Source organism: Colius striatus, chromosome 5 (genome assembly GCF_028858725.1).
Source record: "Colius striatus isolate bColStr4 chromosome 5, bColStr4.1.hap1, whole genome shotgun sequence".
Taxonomy (NCBI): domain Eukaryota; kingdom Metazoa; phylum Chordata; class Aves; order Coliiformes; family Coliidae; genus Colius; species Colius striatus.
In genome coordinates, this window is record NC_084763.1 from 1,403,843 (window position 1) to 1,424,317 (window position 20,475).

The 20,475-nt window shown below is 45.6% G+C and overlaps 1 protein-coding gene across 1 annotated transcript; it reads left to right on the forward strand.

Moving 5' to 3' along the window:
• The first annotated feature begins 8,501 nt into the window (after window positions 1-8,501).
• Window positions 8,502-18,605, forward strand: PDIA4 (protein disulfide isomerase family A member 4). The gene is made up of 10 exons (XM_061996795.1): window positions 8,502-9,202; window positions 11,815-12,001; window positions 12,973-13,178; window positions 13,805-13,943; window positions 14,477-14,682; window positions 15,321-15,479; window positions 16,410-16,561; window positions 16,944-17,100; window positions 17,186-17,419; window positions 17,964-18,605. Exons 1-10 carry the CDS (start codon window positions 9,091-9,093, stop codon window positions 18,377-18,379), a joined length of 1,968 nt encoding a protein of 655 aa, XP_061852779.1. The 5' UTR covers window positions 8,502-9,090; the 3' UTR covers window positions 18,380-18,605.
• The last annotated feature ends 1,870 nt before the right edge of the window (window positions 18,606-20,475 follow it).

Genomic DNA, 20,475 nt, shown 5'->3' on the forward strand with positions numbered 1-20,475 from the left:
TTCTCAGGCCCCTCATCTTCCCCATAGCCTTATCCCACAGGACTCTCCCAAGCAGATACATGAATGGGCCAAAGTCTGCTCTCCTGAAATCCAGGGTTGTGAGCTCTTTACTCTCCTCCCTTCCCTCAGGACCCTGAACACCATCTCATTAAGTAAATCTATATTAATCTCAAACGATCATTTCCATGGTACTGTATTACATTTTTAATCAAGTGCTATTTAGCTTTTATTTAGGATGCAGAATACATGTGCTGTGTTATTATTTTTTCAAGTTGAGGACAATTTCTTAATTGCATCTATATTTAGGAAAGGCATTTTTTTTCCACAGGCAACCAATAATAACTGGTGTGTGCTTTGCAATTTCTATGTTAACAAACTGGATGCTACCAATGTAACACTACAGTGCTGACTGCTTATATGTTATGGCTGTTTCACAAAAATCCAGCACAGGACAAACAGAAGTAATTTCATAAATGTCTTTGTTTTTACAAGAGAGTTCCAGCCACATGAGAGGAACATAATAATGAAAAATGTGTTTCACATTACTTGAAAAACAAACAAATACCACTTAGTCACTGCAACAACTTTTACTTGTTTCTGTAGCACAAAGCAGAGTGAGGACATACCTACCATTTCCTGCTCTTCTGTAAAAATAAACATTCTGGAACTCCTGCTCTTCACCATATGAAAGCACAAATACAGGAGGGAGTTATCATTTACATTTATTTGACTTATTCATGTTTGGGTTTTTTCAATAGCCCTGAAAAAGAATTGCATTTTAAATGAAACCAGTGAAAGGTGGCATTTTGTTCATACCATTTTCATAGCAATTTTGGAGGAGAGAAACAGAGTGTGGGTCACTTCTACAGGTATTTCTTTACAAGTGTGGTGTATTTAAGCTACTCTCTAAGACACTTATGTCAGTGGAGGAGAAAGGCAAATTTAAATCACTGGCATAATTGTTATAACAGTTTGATGTGTCTTAGAATTATAGAAGAAACTGTGCTGCAAATGATCAAAGCATTGAAGACAGGAATGAAACACTTAGCAGGACAGCAAGGGGGAACAAAGCACTGGAAACAAAAGTTAAGTGTCTGAAGACACAAGAGCATGGAACAAGAACGTCTTTGACTACAGAGACAACTGCAGTTGTTTTCTGAAGATAGAATGGTAAAAAGATCCATACTGTTTTTCAGTGAAATTTCCATCTCCAGAATCAGACACAGCAGTGTGAATAGCTTTGAAGGTACAGTACTTTCTGGCAGCACTACTTGCAGCTGCTCCATTTTCTTTCAGTCATAAGAAGCAACCTTTTTCCTCCTAAGGCCCACTTGGTGTCAGAAATGAACCTGATGCAAGTGCTGCCTGCTCTGTAGGAGGGAAGATACGTTCTTGTTCATGCCATAGAGTTCCCTTTGCTTAAGAAGCAGCGGAGAGACAAGACACAACCCTTTTGGCTGCAGCCTAATTAGTACTTCCAGTCCTTTCAAGACTAAATCTATGCCAGGACCTTATGCCCTTTCCAAGTAGTAGTAATTGTGATTTCAGCCATGTCAAGTTGGCAAATCTCAGTTTTCTAATACAGATCCTTAACCTTTCTGCATTTTGACGTGGAAATAAAGAAACTATTCATTACTTTTGTAAAGCACTGTCAGCCACAGAGGAAGGTGCTAAGTAATAGATGCTATGCAATAGTTTATTTCTGCACACCTACTGAACAGGTCTCCCTGTAGGAGTGTCTGGAAACAATGCAATATTTACATGCAAGAACAACAAATGGCTCTTGTGAAGAACCTAAGCCACAAATCATAAGCTTCTCCAAAAGAGCAGATTTGAGTTTTACTAAAGTGAATCCTGCAAGTGATTAGATGTTGAGGTTTGTAAGTGAAAAAGAAAGAAATGTCAAGGCCTAGTGCTCTTCTCAAAAGAGTAAGATTCAAATAAATCACTGGAAATGGATATTTGAATTTAAACCAGCTTTATGAGTCAATCTCATAAATAGCTGAGACTTACAGTTTTCATTGCTTTAATAGCAATGAATCATAGAATCTTAAGGGCTGGAAGGGACCTCCAAAGATCATCTAGTCCAACCCAGCTGCCAGAGTAGGACCACCTGATGGGATCATTCCTAGATTCCTAGATTCCCATCCAGGTGGGTTTGGAATGTCTCCAAAGAAGGAGACTCCACGAGTACAGGAGAAAACCAACTGCTGAAAAGTTATGAAACTTCAAGTATTTTCTCACTGCTTGATATACAAACAACACATACAGAGATGGAATGGTTTTGGGAAAAACAGCAGAGTAGTGCACCTATCAGTGTCAGCTTGCAAGGACAGCAGTGTTGAGAAAGGTTTGAGACCCCTACAATTTGTTGCAGGAAAGAAATTGCTACAGCTGCTAGAAATTGCTCTTACCATCCTTTAAATAAATACAACATCCTTCAAAAATGAATACAACACATCCATTTTCTTTGTCCAAGAAGCTTCACTGGCTAGCTGGCAAGAAAAAGCTCCTGTCTGAGCTGAACCTTGCTAGCTCGAGTCATGACTCAGGCTGAGACTCATGTAATAGCCACAGCATATCCATCCCTGTGGTTCAGAGCACCAGGCTTTGACAGCCTCTTCACAAACCCAAAGCAAAGAGGAAGGCATCTAAAACACTATTCACACCATAAAAGAAACACGGAAAGCCTGAGTCTTTTCCTGCAAAATGCTCCAGGTTTAAAACTCAGCATGCAGACCATTTGCAAATTCTGGATTAACATTCTCTTCACTCTCCCCGGAGGCCACTATTGATGAAATTACGACTGAAGAAAGAAAAGTCCTTTATAAACAAGCACAACCCTCTGGCAGCCTCTCCTCGTACCTGAAGGCAGCTCTAGAAGGCGCAGCGGTTTTAAGTCAACTACAGCCTGTTGAAAAGTACCATCTAGTGGTGATTTTATGTAACACAAGCACACTGAGTTCTACACACCAAAACTGCCTTTGGCCTGTTAATGTCGGAGCACACTTTCATCAAAACTGAATCTCACACTATGATACCACCCTATATAACCCTTTCCCTCAAAACAAACAAATACATCATCATTTGCTCTTACCTTTGTTCACTCGAGTCACTGGACAGGCATGATATTCCTGGAGAGAAGTGAAAGGTCCGCAACCTCATGGTGGAGCTTAGCTCGTTCTCAGGACTGGAGCAATGAAGACTTCTGGAAAAGACATAGTAATAATTACCAAAAGTGAGTGTTGCTCTCTTAGCAGAAACCTCAGATGGTGCTCTCTGTCAAATTAACTAAGACAGCAACTCAGAGAAAGAAATCAGTACCTTTTTGATGTGGCAAATTCGTGGTGTAAGCAGGGAGATGTTTACTGTAAACAGAACTATGAAAGCTTTCTACATTTGCTATAATGGATGGCCTTTCACACTGCTACTGTGATTTTTCAGAGTCTTTAAGAAACGAGGTGGCAAAGCAGTGATAAGTGATAAGCAAATTAGGTGCGTTTGTTGTAGCCTCTGGTTACTCCAAGCCTGTGGACCCTGCAAAAGGACAGAAGTTCTGGCATTGTATTCACATACATGGACAGAGGATTCAGCCCAAATGCTCAGGCTTATATGCCAGGTGGTCTTGGCTGAGGTTATGAAATACTCCTGCAGGAATGTCACAATCCATATCAACTTAAGGAGAGAATAAAAACCAAGTCATATAGAGCTAATGGTCACATTTTTAGAGTCTTTAAACTTGCACTTCAGCCCCTGATGTCACAGTTAGCAATGGCAGGCAGAGGATTCTCAGGCATGCTGTAAATAGCTTGTACACCCACAGTGGATTCACTCCTGGTCAGTGACTTGTGGGGAAAAGGAAGAAGAGCATATGCAACTCTTAAAACAGTTTGCCTTTGCCTACCCTTGTAGTTTTCTTTTCCCATACGGATAATGAACTATTAGATTGGCCTTTGCTTTCCTAGACTAATTCTTTACATTCTTGGGCTCACAGATGCAAATACCATCTTACAAAGGGGGACTCTCAGCATTCATGTTGTTGCTCCAAATCCCACCCGTGTCAGTACATAAACACTATGCCAAGAATCTCCCTTCTGTGCACACACAACCTTTCAAAGTGTTCTTGACCTTGAAGTAGTTCCATCACTAAAGGTAAAAGTCTGTTTCCTACTATACCTACACTACCACTGAAGTCATCACTTCTGCACTTGTTGCCTGCCAGTTGGATGTTCTGATAGGCCTTGCCAAGAAACTTCCATTGCAGAGTTTTTTGCCCTTGGCTACAGGGGTCCAGACAACAAACCAGGGCAATGAGGCTTTAACAATATCATCAGCTACTGTATGTATTTCCTGAGCCCAGGCCAGAAGCTCTGCTAAGCACAATCCTCAGAGAGTAAGGGGAAGCTTTTACACATGCAGCTTCCCCCTGTGTCAGAGGTGGTGTTCTCACTGAAAACAAGCCTGTATTCCACCTTAACCCAACCTGAGTGAGCTGCTGGGATTGCTGCTGGAAGGGGATTTCTCTGGGAATCTTGGACACGACTCAGATCAAAACTAAACACCTGTACAGAGAACTTCTGGGAAATCTTCAGCAGCTGAACAGGAGCGCAGCTAACATTCAAAACATCTCTTTTGCTGCATACTTGTCACAGAATATAGTGACAGTAAATGAAACAAGGGACTGTGTAAACACGAATTTGTAGATGGATACTGAAGTACGAGCTTTAGAATCTCAATGGCTGGAAAGAAATTTAATATCCCTTTTGTGCAACAGACTAACAGTCTGGTGTGTGTACAAGAACTTGCCAGATACAGGGAATAGTTTCAACAGACATGATATCATTTCCCATTGCTTCAATTTGCCCAGTCTTCTGGTGAATCTCAAAGTGCTGACACTACTGTGTTTTAAAAATACACACATTCAGTGCCAGAAAACTTCCTCATAAAAACGGCTACAGGAACAGCCTCATGTTTGTAGTCTCTATAAGACCGCAGAAGCTAGAAGCTCTTCTAAGACCAATACAACTACTACAATTAATTTGTTAGGAGGTGTCAGAGGATAACATGACAGGTAAATGAAAACAAAGTTGCTAAGCATTTTCACATCTCTCTTTCCAAACAAACAGGCAAAGAAAAACTGCAAGTAAGAAGAAACACATTTCAAGTTCATTTCAGGTGAAATATGGTGGTTTTGGCACTGTGGAAGAGAAAAGAAGTTCTGTGATACAGCTTTATTGTGCTATTAAAGCATAAATGGAACAAAGCCCAAGCAGTGCATTACATTTTTAAGCAGGAATTCTTTCAGGGTGAACCTTTAAAAGTTAGCAAATGTTTTGAAATGGTCATGAAATCTGTTACTCCTATAAAAAATGGTAACCTGGGGTGTGCTCATCACAGTTTTGTTGCTTTTTTTCCCAGGGTTGAATACTGCATCCAAAAAACGGTTATTGTGTGCAGAAGATTGATGGTTGAGCTGTAAAAAATGTCTTAGGAGGACTTCTTAGGAAAGAGTTTATTAGATTTCTGAGGGATTTAATTCCTGAGGGATTTAGATCTTAGTTTATTAGATTTCTGAGGAATTTAAATTGCCTGTTGCTCATCTAGGAGAGGTGGGATGGGGCTCCAAATGTCTATGCCTTTTTTCTTGCGAGCTCACCAAGCATCTTAGTGAACTAAAACTGCTGAAATGTTATCAAAACCAACATATAATTGAAAGAAGCTGGGACACAAAAAGTTCCATTTAAACAGAAGGAAAAACTATTTCAGTGTTTCAGTGAGGGAGCCGTGGCCCAGGCTGCCCAGGGAGAGTGTGGAGGCTCCTTCCTTAGAGGTTCCAAACCCACCTGGACACGTTCCTGTGTGACCTGATCTATGTGGGACCTGCTTCTGCAGGGGGGTAGGACTAGATCTGTAGAGGTTCCTTCCAACCCTTACCAGTCTATGATTCTATGATATCTCAAAACCTGTTAGTTATGTCACCTGGTTTTGTAGAAAGCTGAAGCTTCAAAATCAAGTCATGATCTTGAAGAATGATTTCAACAGCTTCCCACTTGCAAGGTGTGCTCTGAAGGGTACAACAAAGTTGACAGGAGCTCTTTCTCTAACATTGGAGAACTGACTTTCAAGATCCTTTTGCAAGGCTTTAAAAAAAACACCCTTAACTGACTCTTCTCAACAAACCCCTTGAATAGTAAGTGCACTTCAACAGAGGAGTTGCCAATTAGAACTTGGTGGCTTAGAGAGGGAGGCATTTCTTGGAGCTCACAAAGAACAAAGTCTTGGGTGTTTTTGAAAAATCTTTTCAAGCTTGCCTTGCACCGTGGATGCTGTCACATAACACTGACTTCCCTGGCAGACCTAGGACTGTGGCCAGCTACATGGAACCCCTGTGTGAAAGCTTTGCATAGGCAAATGACACTGCAGCTGAAGGAAGAAAACACTCATGGGAGTTAGACCACTCAGAGCAAGAACAAGAACAACCTTTGACACACACAATGTATTTTACTCTGACCCCTCAAACTGGATTTCACATGAATCACTCTTCCCTTCTCTGTTCCTCCGTGACCCCACATTTACATTTAACTGGGGTGACCTGGAAACCTGTGTGTACAGAAGCTGATCCTCTTGTAGCCACTGTCTCCTCTGCCAGCAGACAGGTAACCATTTTATTTGTTTAAAGAACTCTCGCCTCCCTGAATTTGCATAACACACAATGGAAAGGGGCATTTTTTGTAATAATTTCAAAACTAGAATGTCCAGATGTATGCAAAAGTGTTTCACCTCTTTACAAGTGCAACCATTCAAATCTTGTCTTTGTTAATCATCAGAGACGTTGTTTCTAACATTAAATAACCAACTGAACTACTGGACAATTAATAAAAGCAAAAGCTTGTCAATCTGTTTTCTCAGGTGTGATAAGAGACTTGGCAGAACTATAATAAATACTACAGCAAAGTTGACAAACATCATCCTCCCAGAGCAAAAACACGTGAAAGAAATAATACTTTCTTTTCCTCTCCTCAGACGTGGCTTCTCTGATTATGATGCTACACAGCAAAGATGAGAGAAGTAGACAAGGCCTGGATTTTAGTCTTGTATTTGTCTTGATTTTTGTTAGAAAACACTGGCTGTATCTTCTTTGACATTTACTGCTGAATATGACTCTTCTAAGATCAATGACAGTATGCCACAGAGATCACAGAAGGAGGTACAGAAGATGAGTAGCTCTTAGGCTAACTTCTGAAGGAGAAATGGACAATTTGGTACAAAGAGGTACTTCCACAGTCCACCACTTAATGCGTTTTCCCAAACAATTTGCTACAGACCACTGATAAATGTCAACCTGGACACACATCAATAGTCTTTCAGAGCCACATAATGTGTTCTCAGCCCCCCAAAAGTGTGGTTTTCACAGCTTGCACTTCAAGGTCTTAAAAGGAATTTGCTTCTCACAAGCTACTGCTGCCTTTTCAGAGTATGAATACCACCCACCGAGTTTCACAGTGCTTTATACTGACAGACCTCAACGCTTTGTTAAAAGAATTGTTTCACAGACCTACAAATAGCAGGGTTTTGTCCAAGTACACAGCCTCAGCAGCAGTTTGAGCAGAAGACAACAAGTTTTTAGTATTGGCTTGTTCGTGGTTAGGTTAACAACCACTGCTAGAAATGATGCTGACAGATCTCTCTACAGCCACTATTAGTAAAGCACAAGAGAGAAACTCAACTATCGCTAAAGGTGTCGTAGCTGTGATGGGAAGGGCAAAGGGGGAGAGCCGACCCACGGAGGCTGTGGGGTGTTTGTTGTGGGTTTGTTGACCGACACGCTTCGAAAACACAATGACTCGGAAAATCATCGCTCCCTTATAAGCTTGCCAAACGTCCCGAATTTCCCCACACCATCTCCTAAGTACGAAAAGCTCAACACAGAACGCTTTCGGAGAGGCGGCAGCGACCAGGCTGGGCCCTGCGCACGGCCTCCTCACACCTTCACTTACGGTCGCTAACGGCGGCGTTACCGACGGATCGGCTGCGCCTCATCGCCCTGAGCCCGACGCCACCGCCAGCCGCCGCAGGTAAGCGGCAGAGGGTGCCGTGCCCATGGCGGGCGGGAGGCGGCGGGTGGGACGCGGCGCTCCCCTCAGCCCCCGGCCCGCGCCTGAAGGCAGCGCCCAGAGGCCCGGCGCCGCTTCCCGCCTCAGCCCCTGGACACGCCCCCACGCACGCGCCGTGATACCCGCCCCCGTCTTCCCGCCGAAACCCGGGGCCACGCCTCCTCCGTACGCGGCGCGCTCTCATAGGCTGTCGTCACCCATTGGACACGCCCCTTCCCCGCCCCTCTCCGGCATCTGACCAATCCCGAAGGGCGATGTGGCCTCTCGCCCTTGGGGGCGGGGGCGGGAGCCCCGCCTCCCTCCCGCCTCGCCCCGCCCCTGTGCTCTCAGGGCGGCTGCGCCTGAAGCGCGTGGCAGCCGGCGATTGGTGGCCCCCTGGCAGCCAATGGGGGAGCGGCAGCTCAGGGCGGCCGCCGGGTTTTACACAGGGCAGGCGGCGCGCAGCCCCCTCCGCCGCGGCCCGGCGTCGCGCTCCGTGTCCCGGCGTCGCGCTCGGTTGCTGCTGGGGGGCCTCGAGCGCCGGTAACGCGCGGCCGGACCTCGCTCGCCGAGTCGCCTCAGAGGGGCGCGCCAGGCGATTGGTGGCTGAGCCGCTCGCGTCGCACGGCGGCAGCCAATCAGGGAGCGGCGGCGGGCCCGGAGCGGAGCGGCCTGTGGCGGCTGAGGGGCGGCGGCGGGCTCGGAGCGGAGCGGAGCGGGCTGAGGGGCGGCGGCGGGCCCGGAGCGGAGCGGGCTGAGGGGCGGCGGCGGGCCCGGAGCGGAACGGAGCGGGCTGAAGGGCGGCGGCGGGCCCGGAGCGGAGCGAGCTGAGGGGCGGCGGCGGGCCCGGAGCGGAGCGGGCTGAGGGGCGGCGGGCCCGGAGCGGAGCGGAGCGGAGAGGGCTGAAGGGCGGCGGCGGGCGCGGAGCGGGGCGGCCTGAGGAGCGGCAGCGGGCCCGGAGCGGAGCGGGCTGTGGCGCCTGAGGAGCGGCGGCGGGATGAGGCTGAGCGGGCTGTGGGTGCTACTGTTCCTACTGGGGCTGGCCCAGGTCGCCGTCCTGGCGCGAGGCGCGGCGGCCGACGAGGACGACGACGGTGACGGTGACGGAGGTGAGGGCGAGTGTGTGGCCGCGGCGCCGGGAGCTGCGCGGGGGAGGCCGGGCCCCTGGGGGTCGGCAGCTCCCCACAGGCCTCTGGGCCGAGCAGGTCGCTGACTGCGCCCCCCACCCCCCCCGCCCGAAGTTTCTCCGCTGCGCGGCTGCTCTGCCTCGCTTCTAAACGCAGCATTAAAAGCCAGTAGTTAGCCATGCTGGCAGTAGGCCACTCGTAAATCACTGGTAAAGTTGCGATGTCGCTATTAGACGTAGCGCTTTTGTCCTTACCCTTTAGCTCCGAGGGCTCTGTGCGTTCGAAACGGATTGTTTCCCACCAGAAGGAAAGCCATGTGTGGCTGCTTTCTTGATCTTTCTGCCCGTTTTCTTTGGAGTTCACCGAGGCATGAAATTCCTCTTGGAAATTCTCTTCCAAAATCATCCCTAACAAAGCTGCTCAGTACAAGTTTAGCACCTGTACATAGGAGGGAGGCATTTGAAGATGCCTCTTTTTTTGTTTTAAGCACCTTTTTCACGTGGATTGGAGAAGTCCTGCATCAGTCATGTTTCCAACATTAACACTGCTGTATGTTAACTGTTGGAGAGCATTCAGAGAGGCAGGATGACCTCCTGGCCTGTGAATTCTGGCTCAGTGAAAAGGCACTGAAACTTGTTTGTCAGGTATCTTACCGGTGTGATCCTTTGTCCCAGCCTTATCAACCACTAGACCATTGCAGCGTCCACCCATATCTGAAGCCCCTCCAGGGACAGTGACTCCAGCACCTCCCAGGGCAGCCCATTCCAATGCCTCACAAACCTTGCAGGAAAGGAATTCCTCCTCAGATCCAGCCTGAACCTCCCGAGGTGCAACTTGAGGCCATTTCCTTTTGTTCTATTGTTTGTTACTGGGGAGAACAGACCAACGCCTGCCTGGCTACAGCTTCCTTTCAGGTAGTTATAGACAGTGATAAGGCCTCTCCTGAGCCTTCTTTTCTGCAGGCTGATATAATGCCCCTAATGCCCTGTCATGCTCAAGGAAGGCTTACATTGTCAGGCTGAACAGGGATGTGCAGGGAAAGATAGGAAGTGATTTCAGGGATGGATGTGAGATCCTGCAGTAACTTTTTCCACTTGTGCAGGCTGGTTTTGTAGGTAATGCTTTGTTCTCAGCTTGGTCTCTGCTGGGGGCAGGTAGTCAGTGTAGTAAGCAGGAGTGAGAGTTGCAGCTGGATGATGCATTTGAGATGCATGAGCAGAACTGGCTGGTTTTGCTCAGATTCCTTGGTGTCAGGGAAAAGTTAAGTGATTTGCTTGGAAAAGCAATGAGCTTTGCACAACTCACTGAGAATTCAGGCACAGATCAATCATGGCAGCCCTGTAGTGAACCATAGCCCTCAAAACTGCTGGGCATGCATGTCAGCAGACATTTTGACTGCTGAAAACACCTGAAAAACAGCCTTTTTTTTTTACACCAGGGCAGTGCTGCAGGTACGTGACTGCTGTAAATTCACTTCAAGGATGTTTAGTTCAGCCCTTTAGCTGCAAGTGCTTTAGAGGCAGCAACACAGGAGGCATTGTCCACTTGAAAATAGTGCTTTTAGCTGCTTCCTAATCAGATGAAACGGTTGTAGTTGTTGAAGAAACTTAATCCAAGTGACTACTGTTGAGTGATACGTGATCTCCTGTGATTTTTCCCCTTATCAGAAGCTCCACCATTTTGATGGTGTCTAAAGTTCTAATGAAAGGTAACACACTTTCTCCAGGAGCACATATTGTTAGGCTTATTTTTTTAAAGCCTCCAACAGGAAATTAGCCATTGCAATTAATATGCCATTAGGCATTGTTTTGCCTGTGGTGAGCTTGCTCTTATGGTCTGCTATTGGTTTGAGAATTGCAGGGTTTGGTTTTTTTCACTTTCATACCTTGATACTGCATATTTGTCATCCTTAACTTTCAAATTCCAAGTGAAATCGGAGTATTTTCAGAATTCTTGTCTTGAATAAGTAACTGAAGTGTACATGATTTGCTGTCCTGCTGCACTAGCTCCTGTCAGTTTAGGCAAGAGTTGAATAGATAATAGTTTTGAACAAGAAATCTTTTTCATCTTTTTGTGTTCCAATCCTGAGACTCTGTGCTTGGAAGGACCTTAGCTTCATTGCTTTGCAGGTTTCATGTGGGATGAGGTGTTTTCTTTACTTGTTCTGTGACTGAAATTCCTTCAAGGCCATTGAGGAATGTCTGCTTGCCATGAATGACAGCAGCTTAAAAAACAGAACCGATTCAAGGAATATGAGAAATTAATATTTAAGAAACTCCACTTATTTTAGAAGAGTACTGTGCATGGGAGAGGCTTTTCGCAGGACTCTTGCCACAGTCACTTCTATGAGTCTACACTCACTCTGCAGCCTGGTGCTGATCCATAGCAGAGCACTCTGTGAGTGGAAAGCCTCTTCAATGGATTGCAGACCTGAAACATTGCTGTAACTGAAAGCAAAATGCATTGAGGTGGGATTGAGCAACTAACCTCTGTTGATACTTTTCTTAGTCACAGGGTCCATCTTTAACCTGATACTGTTACTTCAGTGTTAAACATCACACAGTCTAATCCAGGTTGTATTTTTATTTTTCCAGAATCTGTTACAAAAGAAGTTGATGATGATGGTGATGGTGATGGTGATGATGATGAAGACGACGATGATGACGATGATGATGATTCAGAAGTTAAAGAAGAAAATGGTGTGTTGGTCTTGAATGATGCAAACTTTGACACTTTCACTGCAGATAAGGACACTGTGCTGCTGGAGTTCTATGCACCGTGGTGAGTTCACAGTCTGTGGCATCTCCTTAGGTGCAGGATGAGGTAGCTGTCAGGGGCTTCTCTGACAGGGGATGCTCCCAAAAAGTGATCTTGGGTTACAATTTTAAAGATGCAAGAATGAGATAATTGTGCAGTCGAGTTGCTGCAGCAACGTTGCAGCCAGAACCTCTTTTCCTTTGTGGTTTAATAGTATAAATGAGACTTACACATTTGTCTTTTTTCTAGTGTTTGAATGGGGAGGAATATGATTTTGCTTGAGGTGGAGTTATGTTTTAACTGGTGCCGCTCCTGTTAGAGAGAAGCTCGTTTCTGCTTGGCTGCAAGTACTGTTTCTGCAGCTCTAGTTTGCCTACATGAAAACAGCATAAAGCTGGGTTTGTCCGAACAGAAATATACGTGTTCTTTGCAGACTAAAGGCCTCTCTGCTTTTTTCTATTCCCCCTCTTGCCAGCTGGGAGGATAAGGAGCACAGACTGTCTGCTACACAATGCCTCCCCTCTTTTTTCCTTAATTTTCCTGGTTTTGTGTACAGCTTGTCAAGCCAGATTGCACTTTTCTTATGCTGGTATCCTGTGTTACCGTGGGGGTGTGGAATGTCCTTTGGCTAGTTTAACAACTGGTTCATTTCTCTCTAGTCCAATATAGGGTGCTTGGTAGAGAAGGTGAACCTAATTAGGGAGAAGCTCAAGTCTGAGTAAGACTGTATTGGGTCAGGAAAACAGGGAGGAAGGAGGAATACAGTACAAGGTTTGCAATTTTGTTGTAAAAGCAACAATGACATGGTTTTACAGTGGTGGTTGTAGAACCTGTGTGGCATATGTCTGTCCTTGATCTAAAAATGCAGCCAGATGAGCACGTTTGGGAAGGTGCTGTGAACATCTGTCAGAAGGCGTCCTGGAAACACAGAGTGGCAACATCCCCCCGTGAGTCTGTTGTGCTCTTATGTATCTGCTTGTGTCTTCCTCTGCTAGGTGTGGGCACTGCAAGCAGTTTGCTCCAGAGTATGAAAAGATAGCCAAAACTCTGAAGGAAAACGACCCTCCTATTCCAGTTGCCAAAGTGGATGCTACTGCAGCCACTTCCCTAGCGAGTCGTTTTGACGTCAGTGGCTACCCAACCATCAAAATCCTGAAGAAAGGGCAACCTGTGGACTACGATGGTTCTCGCACAGAAGATGGTAAGTGCCAGTCCCTGGCAGTTCCCTGTGAGAAACCCAGGCAGTATATGGTCTTGCTTCTTAACGTGACTATTTTGAAGGACTTCAAGTTACTTTTTAGCTGAATAATATTATGAGGGCTGAAATTTGGTCTCCACTGGCTGCATGCCAGAGGACAATTTTGCAGGCAGTGGGCAGTGCTGCTACTGATGGAAGGTTTCTAGAAACATGACTTGACTAGGAGATAGTCTTGTGATTGCTAAAGGATCAGCTGATAAGAAACAGCTGATCTATATATTGACTGTATGTAAAAACACTTGGGTTTTGCTTAACAAATATGTCCAGTCAAAGGGGAGAGAAACCTAACTTTTCTGTGTGTTTTGAGATGTAATTTATGTGCTATGGTGCTGCAAAGTACAGATCTATGCTCTGCATAAGTAAGAGTGCCTATGGGGTGAAGAGAAGACCTCTTTGGCAATAGCAATGATGAAATAAAGCATAGATTAAGGAAAGGTTCTCGTGTAAGCTTTGGTCCAACACCATGCTTGCTGTTCTGATTTGAAATTCTTGATAACAACCCTTGCATTTGAGATATTGCTGATATGATAATACAAACTTACTTATTGGGCTGTTGAACTGTGTTTCAGCAATTGTGGCCAAAGTCAAGGAGATTTCTGACCCCAACTGGACCCCTCCACCAGAAGCTACACTGGTGTTGACCCAGGATAATTTTGATGACGTTGTGAATAATGCTGACATAATCCTGGTGGAGTTCTATGCTCCATGGTAAGCAAAAAGGCAGTCACCTGTACTGGCCTAACACAGCTGGCCTGAACACACTAGGTGAACCTGTTTTCTGTTGTTGTGCCCCTTTTGAAGAGGCTTGCCTCATGCAGGTCTGTGTAACTCTTGTGTATCTTAGTTCTAATCTGGACCTTGCATCTCATTTTAAATCGCTTAAAGACTAGACTGGATCTGTGTCTCAGCCAGAGGTGGTCTCCAAAGCTTCACTGAAGGTTTTCCTTGCTTACTGATTTTGGATCATGTTGAGAGATACTGAAAACTAAAGGGCAATGGTTCTTATTTGAAAAATGGCCTCTGAAAGCAAACCTACCTATAGTCATGTGGGGCCAGACGTAGAGGCTAGCTTCAGGATGGAGAGACAAGGCTTCCTGGACCAAAGTGTCCTCTTTAGATTGAACAACCCCGTTTCTACTTTCTCAGTTCTGGAAGACGTAACCCTTCCACTTCAGAAGTAGAAGGTACCTAGCAGTACCTCTCCTGGGTTGTGAGAACTGCCCTCCCCTCTCCTTCCCTAGGTGTGGACACTGCAAAAGGCTCGCTCCAGAGTACGAGAAGGCCGCCCAGGAGCTCAGCAAGCGCACACCTCCTATTCCCCTGGCTAAAGTCGACGCCACTGCTGAAACTGAGCTCGCAAAGAAGTTTGATGTTACAGGCTACCCAACTCTGAAGATCTTCCGCAAAGGCAAACCCTACGAGTACAGCGGCCCGCGGGAAAAATACGGTACTGCCACTGCTGCTCTTGCTCATTTGCTGAGGGCTTGACCACAGGTGGTGTTGATGGATCTATGGGACCTACTTAAGATCATGCTTGGAGAAACCTGAGAAGCTCTGTTACTGTAGTTACGTTGGCCAGCAGTATACATTTGTCTCTAGTCTTTGTAACATCTTATGGTGGTGTGCTATACGCTGCTTTTGATACAAAATAAATACCGTGGTGAGGTAGTGCCAGTGTGAGTAAATGGGCAGCCTTTAACTGCACTGGGATGCACCATAAGAGCTGGCAAAGTGTTCAATATTGAGTTTTAATAAAAAAGAATATTTAAAACTATCCAAGTGGAACCTTGGCTCAAAACAGGGTCAGGAAACAGTGATGGGTCTGCAATTTCAGAAAGGAGGGTTACTTGAAAAATCAGCTGATATCTGTGGAACTCGTGCTTGGTCACCTCTTCTGCAGCCAACCCGAAAGAGAGTACAGTCTTGGACTGAGGTCTTGCTGATTTGGTTTTTAAGTTATTGTGGGAGACTGCAGGAGGAACAGTGTCCATGGGAAGTGCGGTATTTAAACAGCATCATAGAGGGAATGTTTGAACCTCTCAGTGCAATATATGTTCTAAGCACCTTTTTGGGTTTGTCTTACAGGTATTGTTGACTACATGATTGAACAGTCTGGGCCTCCATCGAAACAGATCCAGGCCACCAAGCAGGTGCAGGAGTTTCTGCGGGATGGGGATGATGTCATAATCATCGGTGTCTTCAGTGGAGAGAATGACAAAGCCTACCAGCTCTACCAGGAAGCAGGTAAAGAAGGCTTCACAATATCAATGAAATGTATGTTTTGTTGAGACTCTGCCCAGGACTTTGGGCATGGAGAGGTTCTTTATTTCTTCACTTAATTCAGTGAAAGAGGTTGGAGAGGAATAAGAGGAAGGAAACTGAAGGATAATCTTCCACTTGTACTCAAGAAAAAAGCTCCTGCTAGATTAGGAGGCTATAACTAAAGTATCAGGAGGCCTGGAGATAGAGCCATCATCCCCTTTGGCTAGGTCATTCCTGTCAATGTTTGCTCTTGAAAACCCTTTTGACCTGACAAATTGACAGTCCTGTTAACGTCTTCTGTGTGAGAGCAAATATTAAGTACTTGAAGTGCCCAGTCCCTTTAATTGATCCCCGTATCTTGCATGATCAAAGTACTCACAGCCACGCTTGGCTTCTGTTAGAGCCTTGGGAACAGTGTGGGCAGTTCTTCTCCCCCTGGATATGCCTGCTTCTGAGGCTGGTGTCACTTAGAGTTGCATTAGGAGCTGATTTGGTTGCTCCAGCGTGACAAGATAGAGAAGTGTTTCCCAGGCTGCCCCAAAGCAAATAGATTGACCAGACGACCTTGTGCATTCCTTTCCAGCTCTACTCTGTGATTTTGTGGGGTAGCCACGAGGTAGGAGGCTGATAACCACATAGCTGTTTGACTGTATATGTTTTGGAAGCTGTTCAAGGTTTTTGATAATGTAGAGTAACCGAAGTAGATGGGTTGTTGAACAGCCTTCACGTAGTGTTACTGGATTGTACGTATTCTCACATGCTTCTCACCTCTGCTTGAGAGCTGTTCTCCGGGTTGTTCTGCATCCCATTCAGAATGGGAAGAGTTTCCTTGCAGTGCAGCCTCATGATTTCAGTTGGAGGCTCAGTTCACTTTTTGATGACTTTTCCTTCTCCCCTGCCTTAATTTTCCAGCTAATGGTTTAAGAGAAGATTACAAGTTCCATCACACCTTCAGCAATGAGATTGCAAAACTACTGAAGGTATCTCCAGGAAAGCTGGTTGTCATGCAGCCGGAAAAATTTCAGTCCAAGCACGAGCCCAAGATGCACGTTTTGGATCTTAAAGTGAGTTACTGACCCAAAGCTAGAAAGCTTGCACATTGGATGAGGGTTCTCTTCCTTTACATCCATATAAGCAGTTGGCATCTTCCTGTTGGAAGTACCCTACTAGATACTTGAGGCAACCTGTTTGTTCCCTGAAACTGTATTGCTTTGTTTGAGAACCTCTGAGTTAATTTCACAAAGCTATATGTTCAAGTGATAATTTACCATTATAACATCAGTTTGAGGGTAGAATACTGAACTGCCCTTAAAGCTGAAGGGTGTGACAACAGCATTGTTCTCATCCATGCATGTGTCAGTACTAGTTTTCAGTAGTGTGTAACAGAAATGCTGCTTTCAAATGCCTTTTGTCTGAGCATTCCCCCCCCCCGATTTGTTTAAACAGGACTCTACAGATGGATCAGAGATTAAAGAGCACGTGCTGAAACATGCTTTGCCACTGGTTGGTCACCGCAAGCCTTCCAACGATGCCAAAAGATACGCTAAACGTCCTCTGGTCCTCGTCTATTACTCTGTAGACTTCAGCTTTGACTATCGTGTTGGTGAGTTGGCTCAGACTGGCAGGAGACAGGCACCGAGTGAGTAACTAGCCAATATTAATCCTGTGGTGGTCTGCTTTTTATCCAGCTACCCAATACTGGAGAAGCAAAGTCCTGGAAGTGGCCAAGGACTTCCCTGAATACGTGTTCGCTGTTTCTGATGAGGAAGATTATTCTTCTGAAATAAAAGATCTGGGCTTGCTTGAGAGTGGAGAGGATGTCAATGTTGCCATTCTGGATGAAGGTGGCAAGAAATATGCCATGGAGCCAGAGGAGTTTGACTCTGACGTGCTCCGTCAGTTTGTGCTGGCATTCAAAAAAGGTACAGTCTCTAAAACAGGGTTCTCTGAAGCATTTGCTTTGTTTCCCCTCCCAAGAGCTTTTCCTGAGGCAATGGCTGCGATAGTTGTATGTGCAACCTTGCAGTGCTCCATGGCTTGAAGCTTTTAGATGTATCTTGTCTTTTGGGCTTTATCTCAGTTCATTAACTTTGTTGCTTGGACAATGCTGTGGCACCTAGCTGTATACAAAAACTGGGTGTTTGGCAAGCCTGAAATGCTCTGGCAGTTTGAAGTGAGAGCTGAGCATTCATATCTGGGACTAGCGTAATACATTGCTATCTAATAAATACATTGGGGATGGACAGCCATAGAAAAAACAAAGGGAGAAAGGTTCCAGGGAACTGTGAAGCAAATTGTTGTGCTAAAAGGTCACCAGCAAAGTAGCCTATCTGTGCAGGGGTAAGTTCATTTACTGGTGTGGTGATTTTCTCTGGTGGGAGGATCTGCTGCTGTGTTTTCCTGGGGGAGATGGTTAAGGGCCGCTCTTGCCATATCCTAACAGTGGTGTGTTTTGCTTCTTCCTAGGAAAACTGAAGCCTATTGTGAAGTCTCAGCCAGTGCCAAAAAATAACAAAGGGCCCGTGAAAGTGGTAGTGGGTAAAACTTTTGAGACCATAGTCATGGATCCAAAGAATGATGTTCTCATAGAGTTCTATGCCCCATGGTGTGGACACTGCAAGAAACTAGAACCGGTGTATACGGAGCTAGGCAAAAAATACAGGAATGAGAAAAACCTGGTGATAGCCAAGATGGATGCTACTGCCAACGACGTGACCAGTGACCACTACAAAGTGGAGGGCTTCCCCACCATCTACTTTGCTCCAAGGGACAAGAAGAACAACCCTATTAAATTTGAAGGCGGGGACAGAGATTTAGAGCATCTGAGCAAATTTATAGAGGAGCACGCGACAAAACTCTCCAGAACAAAAGAAGAGCTTTAGATAAGATGAGGGTGGTGAAGAGAAATTGTACGTTGTAGTTAAAAGCAAGTTACTGACAAAACTTGGTGAGAAGAGTTGAGCAGTTTGAGCAGTAAAGCAATTGCAGTATCTTTTTTTTATATGGCAGAAGAGTTTTTCTGGACACTGAACTCGATCCGAATGTCTCACGGTAGTTACGGTTTGCATCTTTGGAGAAAAAATACATCCTTTATTTTTTTTGTGACTATCTTGGGCTTGGTCATTTTACTACAATGCAGCTGGTTCTTAAGTTAGTACATATGACCAAAAAGAGAGAACCAGATCCCTCTGCCAAACAGGTTTCTTTGGTTTATTTGTTGGTATGGTTACTGGGGGAATTTCGAGCCAGTCTCTTGTGTGGTGTTTCTGTTGTGACTGATGTGACTATATCACTATATTCATTGCTGAGGGTAAGAATGGAGGCTTTCTGAAGTGCAGACGAATTATTCAGTCCTGTTGAGATAAGACACAGTGACTTGATAGCTAAACGTGCTTCAGACCTGTCTGCTTTTGCTTTGTGCCTCTCCCCTGCTAAAATAGCCAGTTTTTCTAATTTGCCTCTCTTCACTAGTCCGTTTTGACCCCTGTATATTAGTCTTCCCAAGTATGTTTTGGAGTAAGTTGAGTGTGGCAGAAGAAGCATCTTGTGGGTGGTAATGCTTGGGTTCTGCTATCAGAGCTATGTGTTACCATCTCCTTTCCTTTCACAGAGAGGAAAGTTTGGTATTGATTCTTCTTTGGGGAATCAGATGGAGACCTTCTGGAGGACTTTATTCCTGCAGCACTTCCTGCAGGTACAAAGGGTGATGGCCATCTCCTCTGTGCTCCCCTTGAGAGGATGTGTGTCTGAAGGGGATTTTGATCCTGGATGTCCCAGTTTAGATAATCCATAAATGCCTGGGCCATGTGGCGTGGCAGACTTGTATGCTCCAGCAGCACTGTCTGCATTTCCTCAGCACTGCAGCGTGTGTGACTTGAGTGGCCCTGGGGCAGCTTTAATACATCCTTCATATTACAGTTCTCTCCTGGTGGCAGTTTTCTGTCTCGCAGTGGAGCAATATCACCAGTCTTCCTTCAATGTTTCCTTATCTCGTTAGTTTTCAGCTCTTTGGAGGGTGGGCAAATCTGAAACCTGCACCACGTCTTTTTTTCTTCCGGGGAGGTGCAGTCTTCTGTGTAGCAAGGGTAAACCTGTGTCCAGGAGGTGCCTGTAAAGGTAGTGTCCACGGACCTGTCGAAAGGGCCTGTGAGGGGTACATGACCCTTACGCATCCCTGCCAAAGGGACATGCCTCTCTGCTGCCTATACAAGTGGCCGTTCCTCGCTGACTGTTACCAACCCACACAGCAGAGTGTCATCATCAAGTTACTCTTGCAGAAGTGTACGAGACTGCCTGAAGGCTTTCTCTGCACAGTTTTGCTGAAACCTGTGAACCAAGCTGACCAGCAGGTTTTGATTGGACAATATCAAATGTCCACAGGGTGCTGGGGTGTGCTTGGAGGCTAGTTCAGCTCCTGTTTAGCAGCAAGAGCTGGGAAGTGCTAAGCAACTGTTTGGGATCAGATCTCAGTTGCTGCTTTGTGTTGAAGCAGTGGTATCATTCACTTCAGGTGCTGGTGATGCCACCTCTTTTCATATTAGGAGGCTTTTTCTCTACTGTCCTTAAATGCACAGACATCCATTCAGCTCAGGCAGTGTTTTACCTACAGGACTCTTAGCAAGTGCATTATCTTCCCATCGTTTGCCGTTTTTATTGGCAGCTTTTCTGCAGAGCCTTCAAAGGCTGTGATGTGTGGTAAGTGTCTCTTGCAGGCAGCAGGACCAAGATCAGGCTGAGCTGAGCACCAGTGTGCGTTAGGGGTGACTGTTTTCAGCTTTAGAAAGAATGCATAGGCCAGGTAGTGAGTTCTGTCCTGTCTGGCAGTTCAGATCAGTCGAGTTCTTCAGAAGTAGGCACTGTTCAATCAGTTCAGTTTCTATCCCTAGGCAAATATTTCACACTGTAAGGAACTAAACTGCCTCTGCTTAGTAGTTAGTTGTGGGCTTGTAGGGATTTATTCCATACCAGATGTTCTGAA